Source organism: Microtus pennsylvanicus, chromosome 3 (assembly GCF_037038515.1).
Source record: "Microtus pennsylvanicus isolate mMicPen1 chromosome 3, mMicPen1.hap1, whole genome shotgun sequence".
In the NCBI taxonomy this organism is placed as follows: Eukaryota; Metazoa; Chordata; class Mammalia; order Rodentia; family Cricetidae; genus Microtus; species Microtus pennsylvanicus.
In genome coordinates, this window is record NC_134581.1 from 75,187,989 (window position 1) to 75,204,440 (window position 16,452).

General features: G+C 47.7%; 1 protein-coding gene across 5 annotated transcripts in view; it reads left to right on the plus strand.

Moving 5' to 3' along the window:
* Positions 1–1,645: 1,645 nt before the first annotated feature.
* Cep164 (centrosomal protein 164) overlaps positions 1,646–16,452 on the plus strand; it is a 66,190-nt gene continuing 51,383 nt past the window's right edge. For 4 of the 5 annotated variants that reach the window (XM_075966079.1, XM_075966082.1, XM_075966080.1 and 1 more), the window contains exons 1-3: positions 1,646–1,786; positions 8,025–8,172; positions 14,198–14,309. In XM_075966079.1, the coding sequence (XP_075822194.1) occupies positions 8,091–8,172; positions 14,198–14,309 (194 nt within the window). In that variant the 5' untranslated portion in view covers positions 1,646–1,786; positions 8,025–8,090. The remainder of the gene's footprint in view (positions 1,787–8,024; positions 8,173–14,197; positions 14,310–16,452) is intronic. The other variant, XM_075966081.1, reaches the window with a different exon arrangement.

Consider the following 16,452-nt stretch of genomic DNA (forward strand, 5'->3'; position numbering starts at 1 on the left):
ACCACTGTCAAAGAAAGCAAACGGATCCAGATGGGCTGATGGCGAGCACCTGTAACCCTACACTCTGGAAACAGGACTGAGAAGTTCCAGGAGTCTCAGGACAGCAATTTTCATATAAAAAACTAAAGAAATAAAAGCTCAGCCAGGACACATTAACTTGGCAGTGGAACTAACTTCTATTGCTCCAGTGAGCTGCTGAACTTGGCAAACCAACCCCAGGATATGACCTGCAGTCCTTAGGAAACAGAAGCAACCATTACCCCAACACCACACATATAGAAATGCCATGGTTCTTGTATTTGAGTGTTTTGCCTGCAGGTATGTCTGTGCACCATATGTGTGCTTGGTGCCAGTGGAGGCCAGAAGAGAGCGCCAGATCCTCTGGAACTGGAGTTACAGCCAGCTGTGTACTGCCACGCGGATGCTGGGAATCAAGCTCTGGTCCTCTGAAAGCGCAGTGTGGGTAACTGCTGAACTCTCTCTCCAGCATATACCCCAATATTGGGTACAGGATGCTATGAGCAATGTTTAGTTAGGTCTGTGGTGATGGTCTGACAACCTTGGGCATCCCTTCCAAGTCTGGTCTGTTGGTCCCTTGGGGACATTTTTAAAGATGGTGATGAGGAGGACTGGGATGTTTTTCATCTGTGGTGAGAATAAAGGTCGGAGGGCAGCAGAAAGATTTGAAGTTAAACATGGGAAACACCTCCTGCTGTCTGGATTCATGGTAACAACATCCTCAAGTTCCTCCTTGTAGGATTAGCCTCTAGTGGCAAGGGACAAGTTTTGAAAGTTAGCAGTAGGGATGGAGAAGTGGACCAAGATTTGGTTCCTAGCACCCACAAGGTGGCGCACAATGGCTTATAACTCCAGTTCCAGAGGCTACAAGGCCCTCTTCTGGCCTCAGCGGGCACCAGGCCTCCTGCACCACCAGAGGTACAGACACATGTAGACCAATATCTCTCTCTCTCTCTCTCTCTCTCTCTCTCTCTCTCTCTCTCTCTCTCTCTCTCTCTCTCTCTCTCTCTCTCTCTCTGTCTCTCTCTCTCTCTCTCTCTCTCTCTCTCTCTCTCTCTCTCTGTCTCTCTCTCTCTCTCTCTCTCTCTCTCTCCTCCCTCACTCCCCCCTCCCCCCTCAAACTCTTAGAGATCGGCCGGCCTCTGTATCCCGAGTGCTCTGTCTAAATGCTTGTGCTACCAGGCCCTCAGGCCCGGCACAACCATACACATTAGAAGGAAAGAGTAACCAGCTCTTTTAACACCAAACCATCTCTCCAGTCCATTCATAGTCAGTGAGGTGACTATTGGTAATCACTGTTGTTCACCTAGTTTGCTCACACTTTATAAAAAGATGGTCTTTAAATGATGGATAATTAACATTGCTATTAGTATTATGAATGCTCCCTTTCTACCGTGGAAAAAATTCTCTTATCTACTTTCAGATCTCTGTCGATTTAACCCCTTGGTGATGGTGGTGGGCTCATCCACTATCTTGAACTAAAACTTCCATGAAGCAACGGGCAAAACCTCCGTGAGCTGACGGGACATCGAACCAATCCAATGGCAGGGCTCTTAGTCAGCGACCTATTGGCTCTTTGTAGAGGCGGGACTCTCAGTTGCTAGGCTGGTGCCTTTCCGGAAGTGGTTGCTGGTCGCTGCAGGGCAACACCCCGGCGTCCCTGGAAGCGGGGAGCCGGACACCCCGGCGTCCCTGGAAGTGGGGGGCCGGGGTGGTGCTGGGGAGGCGGCGCAGAGCCATCGCCCAGGGAACCCCGGGTTGGGGACAGGTGAGACCCTCTCGGAGCCTGGGATGGTGGCGTGGCGGGCAAGGAGTTTGCAGGGAGCTGAGGCGCTGCGAGGTGTTGATGCGCGGGAACTGAGGTGGGAGAGGAGAGCCCTCGGGTGTGCGCGGCCTGGCTTTCTAACCTCTCCTGAAAATACCCCCCGCACCCCCACCCCGCTCCTCCTCTTGTAACCCACAGCTGGGCTATTCCAAGCTCAATCAAGCTCTTGGCATCTTTTGGCCAGATGGGCAAGAGGCGAAGTTTTAGGTTTTCTTTGCACTGATTTAGGAATCTCCTCCCGAAACCGCTGCCCTCTTCTTGGCCTCGGTGACATGCTCCCGTGCGTGTGCCAGCTCAGCCCTCTGCAGGCCCCTGCTTGCTTCTCATAGGACTTCAGCTTTGGGGATTGATTGCACCCAGAGCTTCAGTTACCGGCTGCTCAGCGAAGTACTTGCTGCCCGGCCTGATACCTCCTTCTCGAGCTTAGATCTGCTTATGGATCGTCTCCAACCTTCTCTGGACTCCATATCAATCTGTCGCGTGTTTCTTGTTCTCAGTGGAGAGCTTTTCCAGTTATTTAGGCCAGTCTACGTTGGGAATTCATTCTAGTGTCGGCAGCACGCAACTGTTTGTCATGTCTCGGATTTTAGGCAGTCTGCTGTGGGGTTGCTTCATGGCGAAGGCCTAAAATCACAACGCACTGGCTGAAATCCTCTTTGCTTTCTCTCTTCGCTCCCTTCACCTAGACCGCAAGATCTGCGTTCTCCTGTAGTCCGGATTGGTCCCTTCTTTTCGTTTAGGTAGCCACTGATGGTTCATAATTTCTCGGTTGTGCCTCTGCTCTTGTCCCTCTCTGATTAGTTCCTTTGCAGCCATCAGACACCTTTCTCGACTGTAAATCTCATCACTTCGGCCTCCTTTATGAAATTCTTCTGACAGCCCTTTATGAAGCCCTGCATATAGTTTCAGCCCTCCCAAGCCCGGCTGTCGGAGCTGCTCCTTGCCTTCCATTCTAGCAGTCTATTTCAAAAGTGGGGAGGCTGGGCGTCGGTGGCCCCTAGTCTCCACCCCTTCCCACCAAGCCACTTTGCTCTTGTTCTCGGTGTTCCTTCTTTAAATTCCCTTGCTTTGGGGGCTGGTGAGCTCAGATGGTAGAGTTTTCTCTGTAAGCATGTCTTGTGAAAGCCAGGCATGGTGGTTCATGCTGTAACCTCAGTGCTAGAGATATAGAGACAGGTGGATCCCTGGCACTGGAGTTACAGGTGGTTGTGAGCTGAGAACTGGTCTTAGGTCCTTTGGAAGGGCACCAAGTGCCCTTAGCTGCTGCGCCATCTCGGCAGCCCCAGCCCCTCTGATTTTATCCCTTCTCTTCTGGCCTCCTTTTTCACTCTGTTCTGGAAACGTGCAGTTCTCTTTGACAGAGGCCAGATCTTCGGCATGGCTTTGCCCTTTCCCTCCTCCCCAGCAACATCTCTGTTACTTTCGTGAGAGCTTGTATGTGTGCTGCTGCTACTATGTTAGAACTTGTTTCCTTCTGTCAGTAAATACCCGTTCTTCCTCAAGGTCTCAGTGTTGGCACCATTAATCAGGCTCGGGCTCAGGCTCATATCTTAATTCATATGAAATAATACTCTTTTATGTTTTCTTTGTGTGTGTGTGTGTGTGTGTGTGTGTGTACACAACTTGAAGTGTTTCCTTCCACCAAGTGCTTCTTGGGGATCAAACAGGTTGTTAGGCTAGGCTTGGTGGCAAGTATCAAGTGGTACTTGCTGGTCTCCTCCCCCATCTTCTCTCTCTCTCTCTCTCTCTCTCTCTCTCTCTCTCTCTCTCTCTCTCTTCTTTATTTTTCTTTTACTTTGGTTTTGTTTTGTTTTTTTGAGACAGGGTTTCTCTGTAGCTTTGGAGCCTGTCCTGGAAACTAGCTCTTGTAGACCAGGCTGGCCTCGAACTCCCAGAGATCCTCCTGCCTCTGCCTCCCAAGTGCTAGGATTCAAGGTGTGTGCCACCACCACCCGCCCGGCTTCTTTCTTTCTCTTTTTCTTTTGAGAGAGGGCCTTAAAATAGCCTTGGCTGTCCTTGAGCTCCCCTGGCTGAGGTGAACTTGGGATTCTGTTCGCACCTCCCTTGTGCTGAGATGGTGGGCCTGCCTAGTTTAGTTTTGGAACTCTTATCTGGGACTGTCTGACTTCGCAGCAGTTGCTGGGGAGGAGTGATGGCTGAATCTGTTTAAGGCCACGCAAGTCCAGTGCCTAGAGGGAAACTTGATAAGTGCTCCACAGAAGTTTTTCCATCTCAAAAGTGACCTCCGTGAGCTCTCAGGGAGGTGTGCGTTCTTTGTGCACACCTTCCCTGCCTCACTTCTCTGTGCCCTCCTGCTTTGGCCTCTCCTTGCCACATTTCTCTGACGCCGGGAAAGGTATAGTACAGCCCAAACAGATTCCTGGCAGACTTGTCTGAAATTTGGAAAATCTATGGATTCAGATTTTTCAGTTTCCTCCTGGCCTGTAGGTAATTAAATATAGATAATTCTGTTTATAGTCAGTTGTCCCCGGCTTGCTTTCTGTTGTGAAAAACACCAACAACAAAGCCTCTTGGGGGGAAAAGGGTTTCTCTTGCCTTACAGCATACAGTGCATCATGAAGGGACATCAGGGGAGGAACTCAAGCAGGAGCAGAGGCAGGGACCATGGAGGAGCAACGCTCGCTTTCCTGGCTCACTCTTCATGGCTTGCTCAGCTCAGCTACTGCTGTTTCCTTTCTTTCTCTCGTTCTTTCTTTTTTACATTTTTTTAGGGTGTCTCTATGTAGCCCTGGCTGTTCTGAAACACCCCACGCAGACCAGGCTCCACCTGCCTATGCCTCCCTGGTGCCTATAGTAGAGGTATGTGCCACTACACCTGGCTTCAGCTACTTTTCTTATCCAACCCAGGACCCTGTGCCCAGGGCTGGTACAGAACATAGTGGCCTGAGCCTTCCCACATCCATCATCAATCAAGACAATGCCCCGCAGACATGCCCACAGGCCAGTCTGATGGAAGCAGCTCCTCAGCCGAGGGGCCTTCTTCCCCGAGGACTCTAGTTTGTGTCCAGTTGACAAAACCTAAACCGCATTTGAGGCTTGTTTGCTCTTCCCTCTGAGGACGCCAGTTATTCCAGGTTGTTGATCTCTGCAGATGTAAGGTAGGGATAAGTCACACTTCTCAGACGCAGAATCTCTCAGCTTGTGTGACAGGGTCAGTACAGTGCTCGCGAGGCTGTGTCTGAGAAGCGCTTCTTCACCTGGTGTTTGGGTCATTGTCCTCTGTCTGTGGCCCCTTCCTTTTCTCTTCCCCTCTTTCCAATTAAGAGGATTAACGGACTCAGGTGACCCCATTTGTGCCCTGCTTTCTGTCCATCTCTGTTCTCCTTTTCAGTGTGAGTGGCAGTCAGACCCTTCCCGTTTCTTTTTTTTTTTTTTTTAAAGATTTATTTATTTATTATGTATACAACATTCTGCCTCGATGTATGCCGGCATGCCAGAGGAGGGCGCCAGATGTCAGTACAGATGGTTGTGAGCCACCATGTGGTTGCTGGGAATTGAACTCAGGACCTCTGGAAGAGCAGCCAGTGCTCTTAACCTCTGAGCCATCTCTCCAGCCCTCCTTCCCGTTTCTGATTCAGTGCAGTGGCATGAGTGTAGTGTCTGGAGGGTGGTCTGACTTCTGAGGTGGGGAGCATTTTCTCTCAGCTTGCAGGAAAATCCCCTCCCCCCATTTTTTTTCATTGCTTAGAGGAGGCATGGTGGGAATGAGAAGGGCAGAGTCTGGTTCTCTTGGGGATCTGGTGGACTGAAGAAGGGATTAGTGTCGTGATCACAGAAGGCCACAGTCGTAGGTCTTGATGGGTTGTCTGTTGCTTATCAGAGGAACATTTCTAAGGATCTGGGATAGATGCAGAGTTGCCAGGTTCTGCATTCCTGATCATTCCGCCCCAGGCCTGGCCACTTTGACCTTTCTAGTGGGCAGAGGGGAAAGAGGAGTGTCTTTGCTGTCACAGGAGGACTTTGCATGCTTGTTGTCCCAGGTACAATAGTCAGGTTTCTGAAGGAGTGGGCAGGAGAGGCCAGGCCCTGCTGTGCTGGTCACACCCCGGGTGGCTGACTCAGGCGGGGAGGGCTGTGACCGCCTGTTTGTTTCTGCTCTCAGTGTGTGAGCTGCTGTGGGGAAGGTTGATAGAACTGTGGGGTCCAGAGCTAGAGGTGAGACCAGGGCCAGGAGGAAAGGACCAGTCCCAGCCTTGTATGAGGATCTCCAGCACTGTCAACATGCAAACTAAGTAACATACGGTATACGTAGAGAACAACTCTAGTTGTCAGTCAAGAACTTGGTGCCTCTGCATCTCTGGCCTGGAAACCTTGGCTTCAAAGTAAGCGCCTGTCATAGTCAGCTTGAACTGATAGATGGAGGCTTAAACAATAGGGATGCAGGCTGGAGAGATGGCTCAGAGGTTAAGAGCACCAACTGCTATTCCAAAGGTCCTGAGTTCAATTCCCAGCAACCACATGATGGCACACAACCATCTGTAATGAGATGTGGTGCCCTCTTCTGCAGATATACATGCAGGTGGAACACTGGATACATAATAAATAAATAAATCTTAAAAAAATTACGAAACCAAACAAAACAACAGCTGGAAGTCACAGATCAAGATCCTCCCTAACCCCTGCCTTGCACGCGGCTACCATCTTGCTTTGTCTTCATGTGATGGAGTGAGAACTCTGATTTCTCCTTTGCTTAGAACAGTAACCCTGTCAGGTCAGGGCCCCATCCTTGTGCCCTCATCTAATGTTGATTATGTCTTAATAATACTACTTTTTTTTTAAAGATTTTTTTAAATTTAATTTATTTATTTTTTGTTTTTTGAGACAGGGTTTTTCTGTAGCTTTGGAGCCTGTCTTGGAACTGGCTCTTATAGACCAGGCTGGTCTGGAACTTACAGAGATCCACCTGCCTCTGCCTCCCAAGTGCTGGGATTAAAGGTGTGCACCACTACCGCCTGGCAAGATTATTTATTTATTAAGTATGCAGTGGTCTGTCTGCATGTCTGCCTTCAGTCCAGAAGAGGCCACCTGATCTCATTACAGATGCTTGTGAGCCATCATGTGGTTGCTGGGAATTAAACTCAGGACCTTTGAAAGAGCAGGCAGTGCTTTTAACCTCTGAGCCATCTCTCCAGCCCTGACACTACTTCTTATAAAGCCAGATCATAGTGTTTTGGAAGGACACAGCCCAACCCATCAGAGCTCGTCTCTTCCCTTCCTCCTCCGTGCTCCCATTAAGCCTAATAGCCATGTCTTTGTCCGTTTTCTACTCTGCTTCTTGCTCCCTAGTTTAAGCCCTTGTTAACTTTCATTGGGACAGAAGCCTCCTCAAATGCCCTTCTTGACACCAGTTTCTTATTTCTCCAATTCAGCCGTGCCAGTCTTAAATAAAAGGCCCCTCATGTCACTTTTTCCCCCCAAAGTTCTCAGTGATATTCCTTTCATACAGGGCATGAGACTTTCCATGTCCAGCCCCTGCCATGCATGCTATGGTTCCAGGCTTGAGAGCCTGCAAGCATTGTCTGGAGTGCTTTCCTCCTCCTTCAGTGGGAACTGTCCTCGTCTTAGTGCTCTCAGAGCAGGTGCTGACGTCACATTGACTTCTGGCCCTGGATGGCATGCACAGGGGCATCACTGACGGGTGTGTGTTTTCCGTGTCACTGGGGTTTTCTGACATATACAACAGTTTGGGGTATTCTTGGGAGGGATACAAAGTTAAACTCCTCAAAGGTTTATTTTTGTGTTATGTATATGAATAGTGTTGGCCTGCATTTATGTACGTGTGTTCTGTGTGTCCCTGATGCAGGCAGAGACCAGAAGATGGTGTCAGATTCCCTGGCACTGGAGCTACAGAAGGCTGTGAGCCACCACGTGGGTGCTGGGGAATTAAACCTAGGTCTTCTGGAAGAGTAGCCAGTGCTTTTAACCACTGAACTATCTCTCCAGTCCTCAAGATAAACACGTTAGAGAGCTAGTCTTGAAGATCGCTCGCTCGTGGTGCATTGTGTGTCCTCTGCTAACCTTGGGCGGGACCAAGTCAGGGACGTGACCTAGGCCCAGAGTTTGTGGAACTCTGAGCTGCAGGCAGGCTCCTTAGCCATGCTGGTTTTCAGGGTCTGCTGTGGCCTAGATGCTGTGACCTAACTCAATCTTTCCTTTCCAGGCCAGCTCACTGATTTTCTCTTTGGATCGGGTCGCTGGGATCTAGATAGCTTCGCCAGGCTGAATCATGGCTAGACGACCCTTCGTCTTAGGTGACCAGTTGATTCTGGAGGAAGATTCTGATGAGACCTATGTCCCTAGTGAGCAAGGTAAGAAGCTTTGGTGGGTTGTGATCGTCCTCTGAGGGCAGACATTATATTTGATTTTACTTAAACAATTTTTAAAAAATTAACTTAGGTGTATGGGTGTTTCGCCTGCCATGCATATGTTTGCTGCATGTGTGCAATGCCGGCAGAGGCCAGAAGAGGGCATCAGATTCCCAGTTACAGATGGTTATTAGCCACCACATAGGTGCTGGGAACTGAATCTGAGTCCTCTGCAAGAGCAGCCAGTGCTCGCTCTCTCTCTCTCTCTCTCTCTCTCTCTCTCTCTCTCTCTCTCTCTCTTTTTTTTGGTTTTTCGAGACAGGGTTTCTCTGTGGCTTTGGAGCCTGTCCTGGGACTAGCTCTGTAGACCAGGCTGGTCTCGAACTCACAGAGATCCGCCTGCCTCTGCCTCCCGAGTGCTGGGATTAAAGGCGTGCGCCACCATCGCCATGCGCAGCCATTGCTCTTAACCACTAAGCCTAACCCCCTGGTTTGCTTTTGTTCTTCAAATATGGTGTTAGTTCATGCTCAGGGCTGCTCAGTATATTTGGGTTAAATCAGAGGATGACAAACTATAGTCTTTGGGCCCAAGTTGGAAAATTTGCTTGTTTTGTACAAGAGCTAGTCAGGCCCCAAAGCTACAGAGAAACCCTGTCTCGAAAAACCAAATTATTGGCAGACAACCATGCTTATTTCTATGTCCTCTGTGATTGTCTTGTCTTCATGCTATGATAGCCATGTCAAATAATTGTGACAGATTTATAACCTCCAAAGTTTACAGTATTTACTATCTGGCCCTTTATAGAAAATGTTTGCTGACCTTGGAGATCATACTGGTTTTAATGAGATAGTGTAGGGGATATTGTGAAATATGACATGTTAATAATTTCTTTAGAACGAGCTAAGGCTGGCATGTTGACATTCCCTGCAATCTAAGCATTTAAGGGGCTAAGGCAGGAGGATTGCTACAAGTTAAAGGCCAGGATGAGAGTGAGGCCAACTTGAGCAACATAGTCTCAAAAACAACAACAAAAGCAACAAGGTTGTGGCTCAGTTGGTGGAGTGCTTGCCTAGCATGTATGAAGCCCTGGGTTCAGTTTTAGCATCTCTTAAATCCGGATACGAAGGTACAGCTCTCAGGAAGAGCGTGTGTGTGTGTGTGTGTGTGTGTGTGTGTGTGTGTGTGTGTGTGTCGCAGGACAGTAAGGGAGGATCTACAGTTCACTGCTGTGTCACTAGGTGGTGAGTTTAAGGTCCTCTCTTAAAAAAATAGCAAAAAGAAAAACAAAGTAGCATTATTAATTTATGTTTCTTTGTTCTAGTCTTTGTTTTAAAAACTTCGTATTAATTTCCCTTTCAAACTGCACCGCAAGCGGAGTATAGTGGTGCATGCCTTTACCTTTAATCCCAGTGCTTGGGAGGCAGAGAGAGGATCTCTGAATTCCAGACCAGGCTGGTCCACGAAGTGGGTTCCAGGCCAGATAAGGCTACTTAGCGAAACCCTCTCTCAAGCAATCACAACAAAACCCAAAAAGCAATCCCACAGTAGCCCATGAGTCAGGTCCTGTCCTTGTCCCCGCCTGTGAGAGAGGTTCAGGGAGGTTCCTGTAGCTCCACACTGCACTGAGTGGCAGAGCCTGGCCTTTCCACCCTGAAGTGCTTTGCTGTTCAGGGATTGAACTTTGCTCTGACATTAGGAAGAGTTGTGGACATAGACAAAAGTTATGCCTCTGGCTCAGGTAGTTGGTGGATCTGGTAGAGAAGGGTAAGAATACGTGCCCCCTGTGAGTCTAGGATCCCACTTACCTTGTGATGTGCTTCTAGCCTAGTGTGTTTGCTGATTACCACGTAGACGTTCTAATACTGAATATATTCTTCATTTCTATTTGTTAATTAGTTTTTTAAGCATTTACTTGCTGGAGGGCGGCATGGTGTGCACTTCGTGGTAAACCTGTGGGGGTCAGAGGGCAGCTTCTCCTCACCCACCATGTGGATTTCGGGAGTTAGAATCAGGTCTTCAGGATCGGTGGCAAGCACCTTTACCTGCTGAATTATCTTGCGCCAGTATTTTTTTTTAATAATTTATTTATTTATTAAAGATTTCTGCCTCCTCCCCGCCACCGCCTCCCCTTTGCGCCAATATTTTTTTGAGATCCAATTTATAACAGTCCTGCTTCAGACTCCCAAGTGCTGGGATTACCGATATGAGTCACCGTCCAGCTGTGCTGTTGTTGTTCACGTTCTGGTACTAGTGATTGAACCCAGATGCAAAACCCCAGACTTGGAATTAAAAAATAATTCTTTGTGGATTGTTTGTTTATTTTTGTGTATGTTTTCTCTGAGTATATGTCTCTGTACCATGTGTGTGTCTGGTGCCCACCGACCCCTCAAACTGGAGTCACGGACAGTTGTAATTCTCCGTGTGGGTGCCGTGAATTGAACCCTGGTCCTCTGGAAGAGCAGCCAGTGCTCTTAACCGCTGAGCCGTCTCTCCAGCTCAGATTTTGTAATTTTATGTTGTCTATCAGTCTGATGGTGAATAGCCTCTGACTTCTGTTGTGTCGTGGTTAGAAAAGCCTTCTCCACCAAAAGGAGATCTGATTTCTCTCATGTTCCTACGCCATTAATGGGATGGCTCATCTCCCTTCTGGCCTGCTGCTGCTGTGTGCATTTGGGTCTGTCTCTAGCCACATGTCGGTGCCACTCCGAGGCTCTGTCAGATTGTAATACCGAGTGGGGCTAAAGCACCCTTGCTGCAGTGTTTCCAGTTTTCTTGGCCAGGCTGTTGTTTTGTTGCCTCATGACTAGGATTATCTATCAGTTCTGGGTAGGGCAGTGTGGGGGGACTGTTAATACCTGGATGTGGAGATGAATATTGGATTGGTTTAGGGGGGGGGAACTGTCATCTTTGTAAAGTGTAAATGTCATATTCCTGTTCACACATCTTTTTTGTGTTATTCTTTTTTTTTTTTTTTTTTTTTTTTGGTTTTTCAAGACAGGGTTTCTCTGTGGTTTTTGGAGCCTGTCCTGGAACTAGCTCTTGTAGACCAAGCTGGTCTCGAACTCACAAAGATCCACCTGCCTCTGCCTCCCAAGTGCTGGGATTAAAGGCGTGCGCCACCACCGCCCGGCTTTTGTGTTATTCTTGAATGACTTAAATTTGCTTTGTCTTTGCATTTATTTGTCATATGCGTGTATGCTACATACAGCATGCGTCGTGAAGTCAGAGGGCAACTTGAAGGAGTCAATTCTTCCCTTCCACCATGTTAGGCTCTAGGACTGAACTCTGGTCATCAGGCTTGACTGCAGATGTATTTACCTGATGAGCCATCTTGCTGGCTGACTTCATGTTTTTTTTTTTAAAGATTTATTTATTTATTATGTATACAGTATTCTGTCTGCATGTATGCCTGTAGGCCAAAAGAGGGCACCAGGTTTCATTATGTATGGTTGTGAGTCACAATGTTGTTGCTAAGAATTGAACTCAGGATCTCTAGAAGAACAGCTAATGCCCTTAACCTCTGAGCCATCTCTCCAGGCCCTGTCTTCATTTTTTATTTTATTTTACTCTTTTTTTTGAGACAGGGTTTCTTGGTAGCTTTGGAGTCTGTCCTGGAACTAGCTCTGTAGACCAGGCTGGCCTCGAACTCACAGAGATCTGCCTGCCTCTGCCTCCCAAGTGCTGGGATTAAAGGCATGTGCCACCACTGCTCAGCTCTTTCCTTTTTTCTTTTCTTTTTTTTTTTTTTTGAGGCAGAGTCTCAAACTCTTGCTTAAACTGTGTATATATGAGTAAATGCATCCCTCCCTACGTCCTTCCCTACATCTCTCCTTCCCTCCCTCCCTCCCTCCCTCCCTCCCTCCCTCCCTCCCTCCCTCCCTCCCTCCCTCGCCTGGCTGGCCTCACTCTCACTGTGTGAACTGCTAATGCTGTGCCTCCCTCTCCTAAGTGCTGGGATTGCAGACGTGGACCATCACACATTACTTCATTGTTTCTGAAATTCAAGTTGTGTATCCCTCACCTCTTTCAAATCTCAAAATGCTCTACAATCTGCCTTTTGGATGAGACATTTCTGATGAGGGTGTGACCTCTAAAGTCCATGCAAATACTCTAAAACTGGAAAGGGGTTGAAATCTGTAGCATGTCTGGTCCTCAGCACTTTGGGGAAAGGATGCTTGACTTCCATCTTATTCTATATTCCTGGCTGTGCTGGAACTTGCTATGTAGACCAGGCTGGCCTAGAACTTGCAGAGATCCTCCTGTTTCTGTGTCCTGAATGCTGGGATTTATTTTTCTTATTTTTTTTACATGGAATCTTGCTATGTAGGTCAGGTTGGCCTTAGACTGGCAGTGATCCTGCTGCCTCCTCCTCTGGAGCATCAGGGGCACAGGCATGTGCTACCTTGCCTGATTTTCATAAAGGTTTTTCTAGGGCTTTTTCTTTTTTATAAAAACTTTTTTTTTTGCCAAAGTCTAGCGTCTGGTACCCCAGCCTGAGCCATACTACCTCTCTGCCTCTGTGCTTCCTGCGCAGCTCTCTGTTCTTGTTTCTGCATTGTCTGGTCTGTGTCCCACCTAGGGGTGATCTTACAGGGAGAAATTGGTTGTTTCCAGGCTGGATTCAATGCCCTTCCACATAGTCAGTATCCTTGGTGAGGTTTCACAGATTTTTGTGACATGGCTCTCCCACCTTGCCAGTTGAGTTGGGCCATTATGTTGGTTTCTGGCAGTCCCCAGATGGGCTAAGTTATATCTTGCCATAGGTCTATTGTGCTGGCTCTGTTGTGCAGAACTACAAAAGGCAAAGTCATGTAATAAGTCATTGTCTGGCCAGTTAAGTGTCAGCTGGCCCTTTGGAAAAAATGTTATCTCCTAGTCCCCAGGTATGTCACCCTCAGTTTCTCCACGGAGATGCCTTGTATTGGTGCCATCTGTCTGGCCTGGACTAGACTCTAGCCTGGGTGTTTATTATTCCGGTGGCCACTGGTGACATGTTCCGATGGACGCCTCACTTACCCTTTTCCCCAAAGATGAGATTGCTCTTAGTATCATAGTACATAGTCTCTTCTGTCCTCCAGATCACTGGCAAAGGGCTCTCCTAACTGATTCAGGGAGTAGAGCAGAGTGGAGTCCAGAATATATGATGCAATTGAGTGAGAGACAATCGCCTTTCAGAAGAGGGGTCCACTGGAGGGGGAAGAGGCCACCTGAGTATCATCTACTTTCTCAGCTGGGCACCTTCCTGTCCCTCAGAGAACCAGGCACTGCCTTCTCTCTGCTACAGTGGCACACGGTACAAGCCATCGTCACAAGACACACTATCTATTTCATGTTCTGTGTGTTCACAAGGTCCTTCAAGAGCTCAGTCATATGTAGTTGATACTCACTTGGGGCTTGAGGGCCAAGTGCATTCGAGCCCAGCTCTTGTAAATCTTCTGAGAGTTTATCTTTTAGTAAGGTTGCCCTCATTCTGGATGGTTCCGGCTGTGGCCTGGGTTCTTCCTGAGGCCTCCCCACTGTGAGGTTCCGGTTGTGGCCTGGGTCCTTCCTGAGGCCTCCCCGCTGTGGAGTCTTGGTTTCATTACTCTCTCCTTTTGTGAACTGTGACTTCAGATTATATTTGTGGGAGTTTGGAGGTAGCATGACTTGATTTAGATGCCGTTTATAAATTGTGATGTAAGGAAACCATTCTTATGCCTGTTTGTTTATTAAAGCATTTTAATGATTAAGATGGTCTCAAGTAGCCCGGCTGGCCTTGAACTCACTGTGGAGCCAAGGTGACCTTGAACTCTTGATCCTCCTGCCTCTCCCCAAGTGCTAGGATTGTGGGTGTGTACCGCCACATCCAGATTTAGGGCTGTATATTTATTATTTATATTTAGAGAAACCATATTTTATCATTTACGGGAACTTGACGAGTAAATGAAAATCCAGAAAAGAATTGACTCAATTTTACTTCTTATACACCTCCCCTTCCTCCTTTCTCTTACCCTCCCACCTTCCTCCTTCACTCTCCTCTTTTTGCAGAAATCCTTGACTTTGCCAGAGTGATTGGTATTGACCCCATCAAGGAACCAGAACTGATGTGGCTGGCGAGGGAGGGTATTGAAGCGCCATTGCCCAAGGGCTGGAAACCATGGTAAGTCTTTACAGTAAGTAGCTCACTAACTTGGCCTGTCAGAGACAGAGGGACCCGACTCTGGGATTCAGTGGTGTGTGTGTGTGTGTGTGTGTGTGTATGTGTCTCTGTGTATATACATGTGTGTGTGGATCAGATGTGTACTGCCATGCTTGTCGTTAAGTGTATAACTGTTATATCTGCATATATGTGTGTGCACCATGTATGTGCTTGGTGCCTGCAGAAGCAGGACTTCAGATTCCTTGGAACTGTAGTTAGAAATGGTTGCTAGCCACCATGTGGATGCTGGGAATTAAACTCTGGTCTTCCGCAGGAGCAGCAAGCGCTTGTAACTGCTGAGCTATCTCCCCACCTTACTCTCCTTACGCACATCTCTCTATCTAACCCTCCTTATTCTCGGCTCCGCTCACTCGACAGGCTCCTTGTTCTGTTGCTCTTTTAGCAGACTCTCCTTGGACTATCTCCAGGTTCGTATCTTTCCTCTAGGAAATCTGTTAGCGCTTCCGACTGTATTCCCGGTGCTGAGAACTCAAGCTTGTGTTTGGATCTAGCGCTTTGTTTGGTCCCAGTGCCCTTCCTGATGGAGGGTGGGGAGCTGTCTGGTTAGGGCCAGCTGCCTTCCTGTACCTGCTAGTGTGGCTGGCACTCCCTTGTCCTACGGGGGACCATGGACTGTTTTTTTTTTTGTTTTGTTTTGTTTTGTTTTTCGAGACAGGGTTTCTCTGTGGCTTTGGAGCCTGTCCTGGAACTAGCTCTGTAGACCAGGCTGGTCTCGAACTCAACTCACAGAGATCCACCTGCCTCTGCCTCCCGAGTGCTGGGATTAAAGGCGTGCGCCACCATTGCCCGGCTGTTTTTCGTTTTCTAAAAAGCATAAGTTATTGAAAGTTATTTGTACCTGTCATGTTTTATCCCATTCTCTTTCCCAAGCCTAATTACTGTCAATTTTTAAATTCCTCCTAGAACTTTTAGCACATACACTCCTCTTACGTTTTATTGTTTTAATCATAACTGTTACGTTATGTGCACTGTTGCTCTATGTCAGTATAATTTTTTTTTCCTTTGAGACAGTCTTGTTATGTAGACTAGGATAGCTTTAAACTTGTGATCCTTCTGGTTCCATCCTCTGAGTTCCCGGAGTGCAGGTGTGCACCACCGCGTCTATCTGTTTTTCTTCTTAGATAAGGTCTCACAAGTCCTGAGGATGACCACCTTGTCTGTCTGCTTTTCTTCTTAGATAAGGTCTCACAAGTCCTGAGGATGACCACCTTGTCTGTCTGCTTTTCTTCTTAGATAAGGTCTCACAAGTCCTGAGGATGACCCAGGACTCCTAATCCTCTTGCATGCGTTGAGGTTATAGGTGTTTTTTTTAAACGCGGTTTTTCCATGTAGCTGAGGACTTGTGATCCTCCTCCTCTGCCTTCTGGATGCCGGGGTTATAGGTATATGCCACCATGCTTGGTTTACCTACCTGTAATAGTTTAATTTGTCGCCGTGATAAAATACCTTAACCAAAAGTAACTTAGGGGAGGAGGGGTTGCTTCAGCCCCCAGTTTTAGCTCCCAGTCCATCGTGCTGAGAAGTTCAGGGGCACCCAGGGTACCAGTCAAAAATGTGGTGCACAGACATACATGCAGACAAAATACCCATAGTCACTGGAAAAAAATATCTGTTTCTGTATTCCCTGCTGTCTGCCATTGATGTACTCATGTGTTCTGTGCTATTCTCTCCTGACCACATGGCTTTATAATAAGTCTTGAAATCTTCCAGGGTAGGCATTCTAACCCTGTTCCCATTTTTCTTTTAGTATTTTTGTGATTTTAATATTTGTGGGTATTTTGCATGCATGTATGTATGTGTACCACATGCATACTTAGTGCCTGAGAAGTCAGAAGAGGGAGTTGGATCCCTTGTAACTAGAGTTGCTGGTGAATGTGAGTTACCCTGTGGGTGCTGGGACTTGAACCTGGGTCCTCTAAGAGCCACCTCTCCAGCCCCTTGTTCCCATTTTCAAAGTCTCACTCGAAGTTCTTTGCATTTTCATGTCTTGTCACTTTACTGTTTGGATTGGGACCGCACGTAAGTCAGTGTGAGGGGAACAGGCATCTTAAATGGTATTGAATCTTCCAGCCCATGAATACGG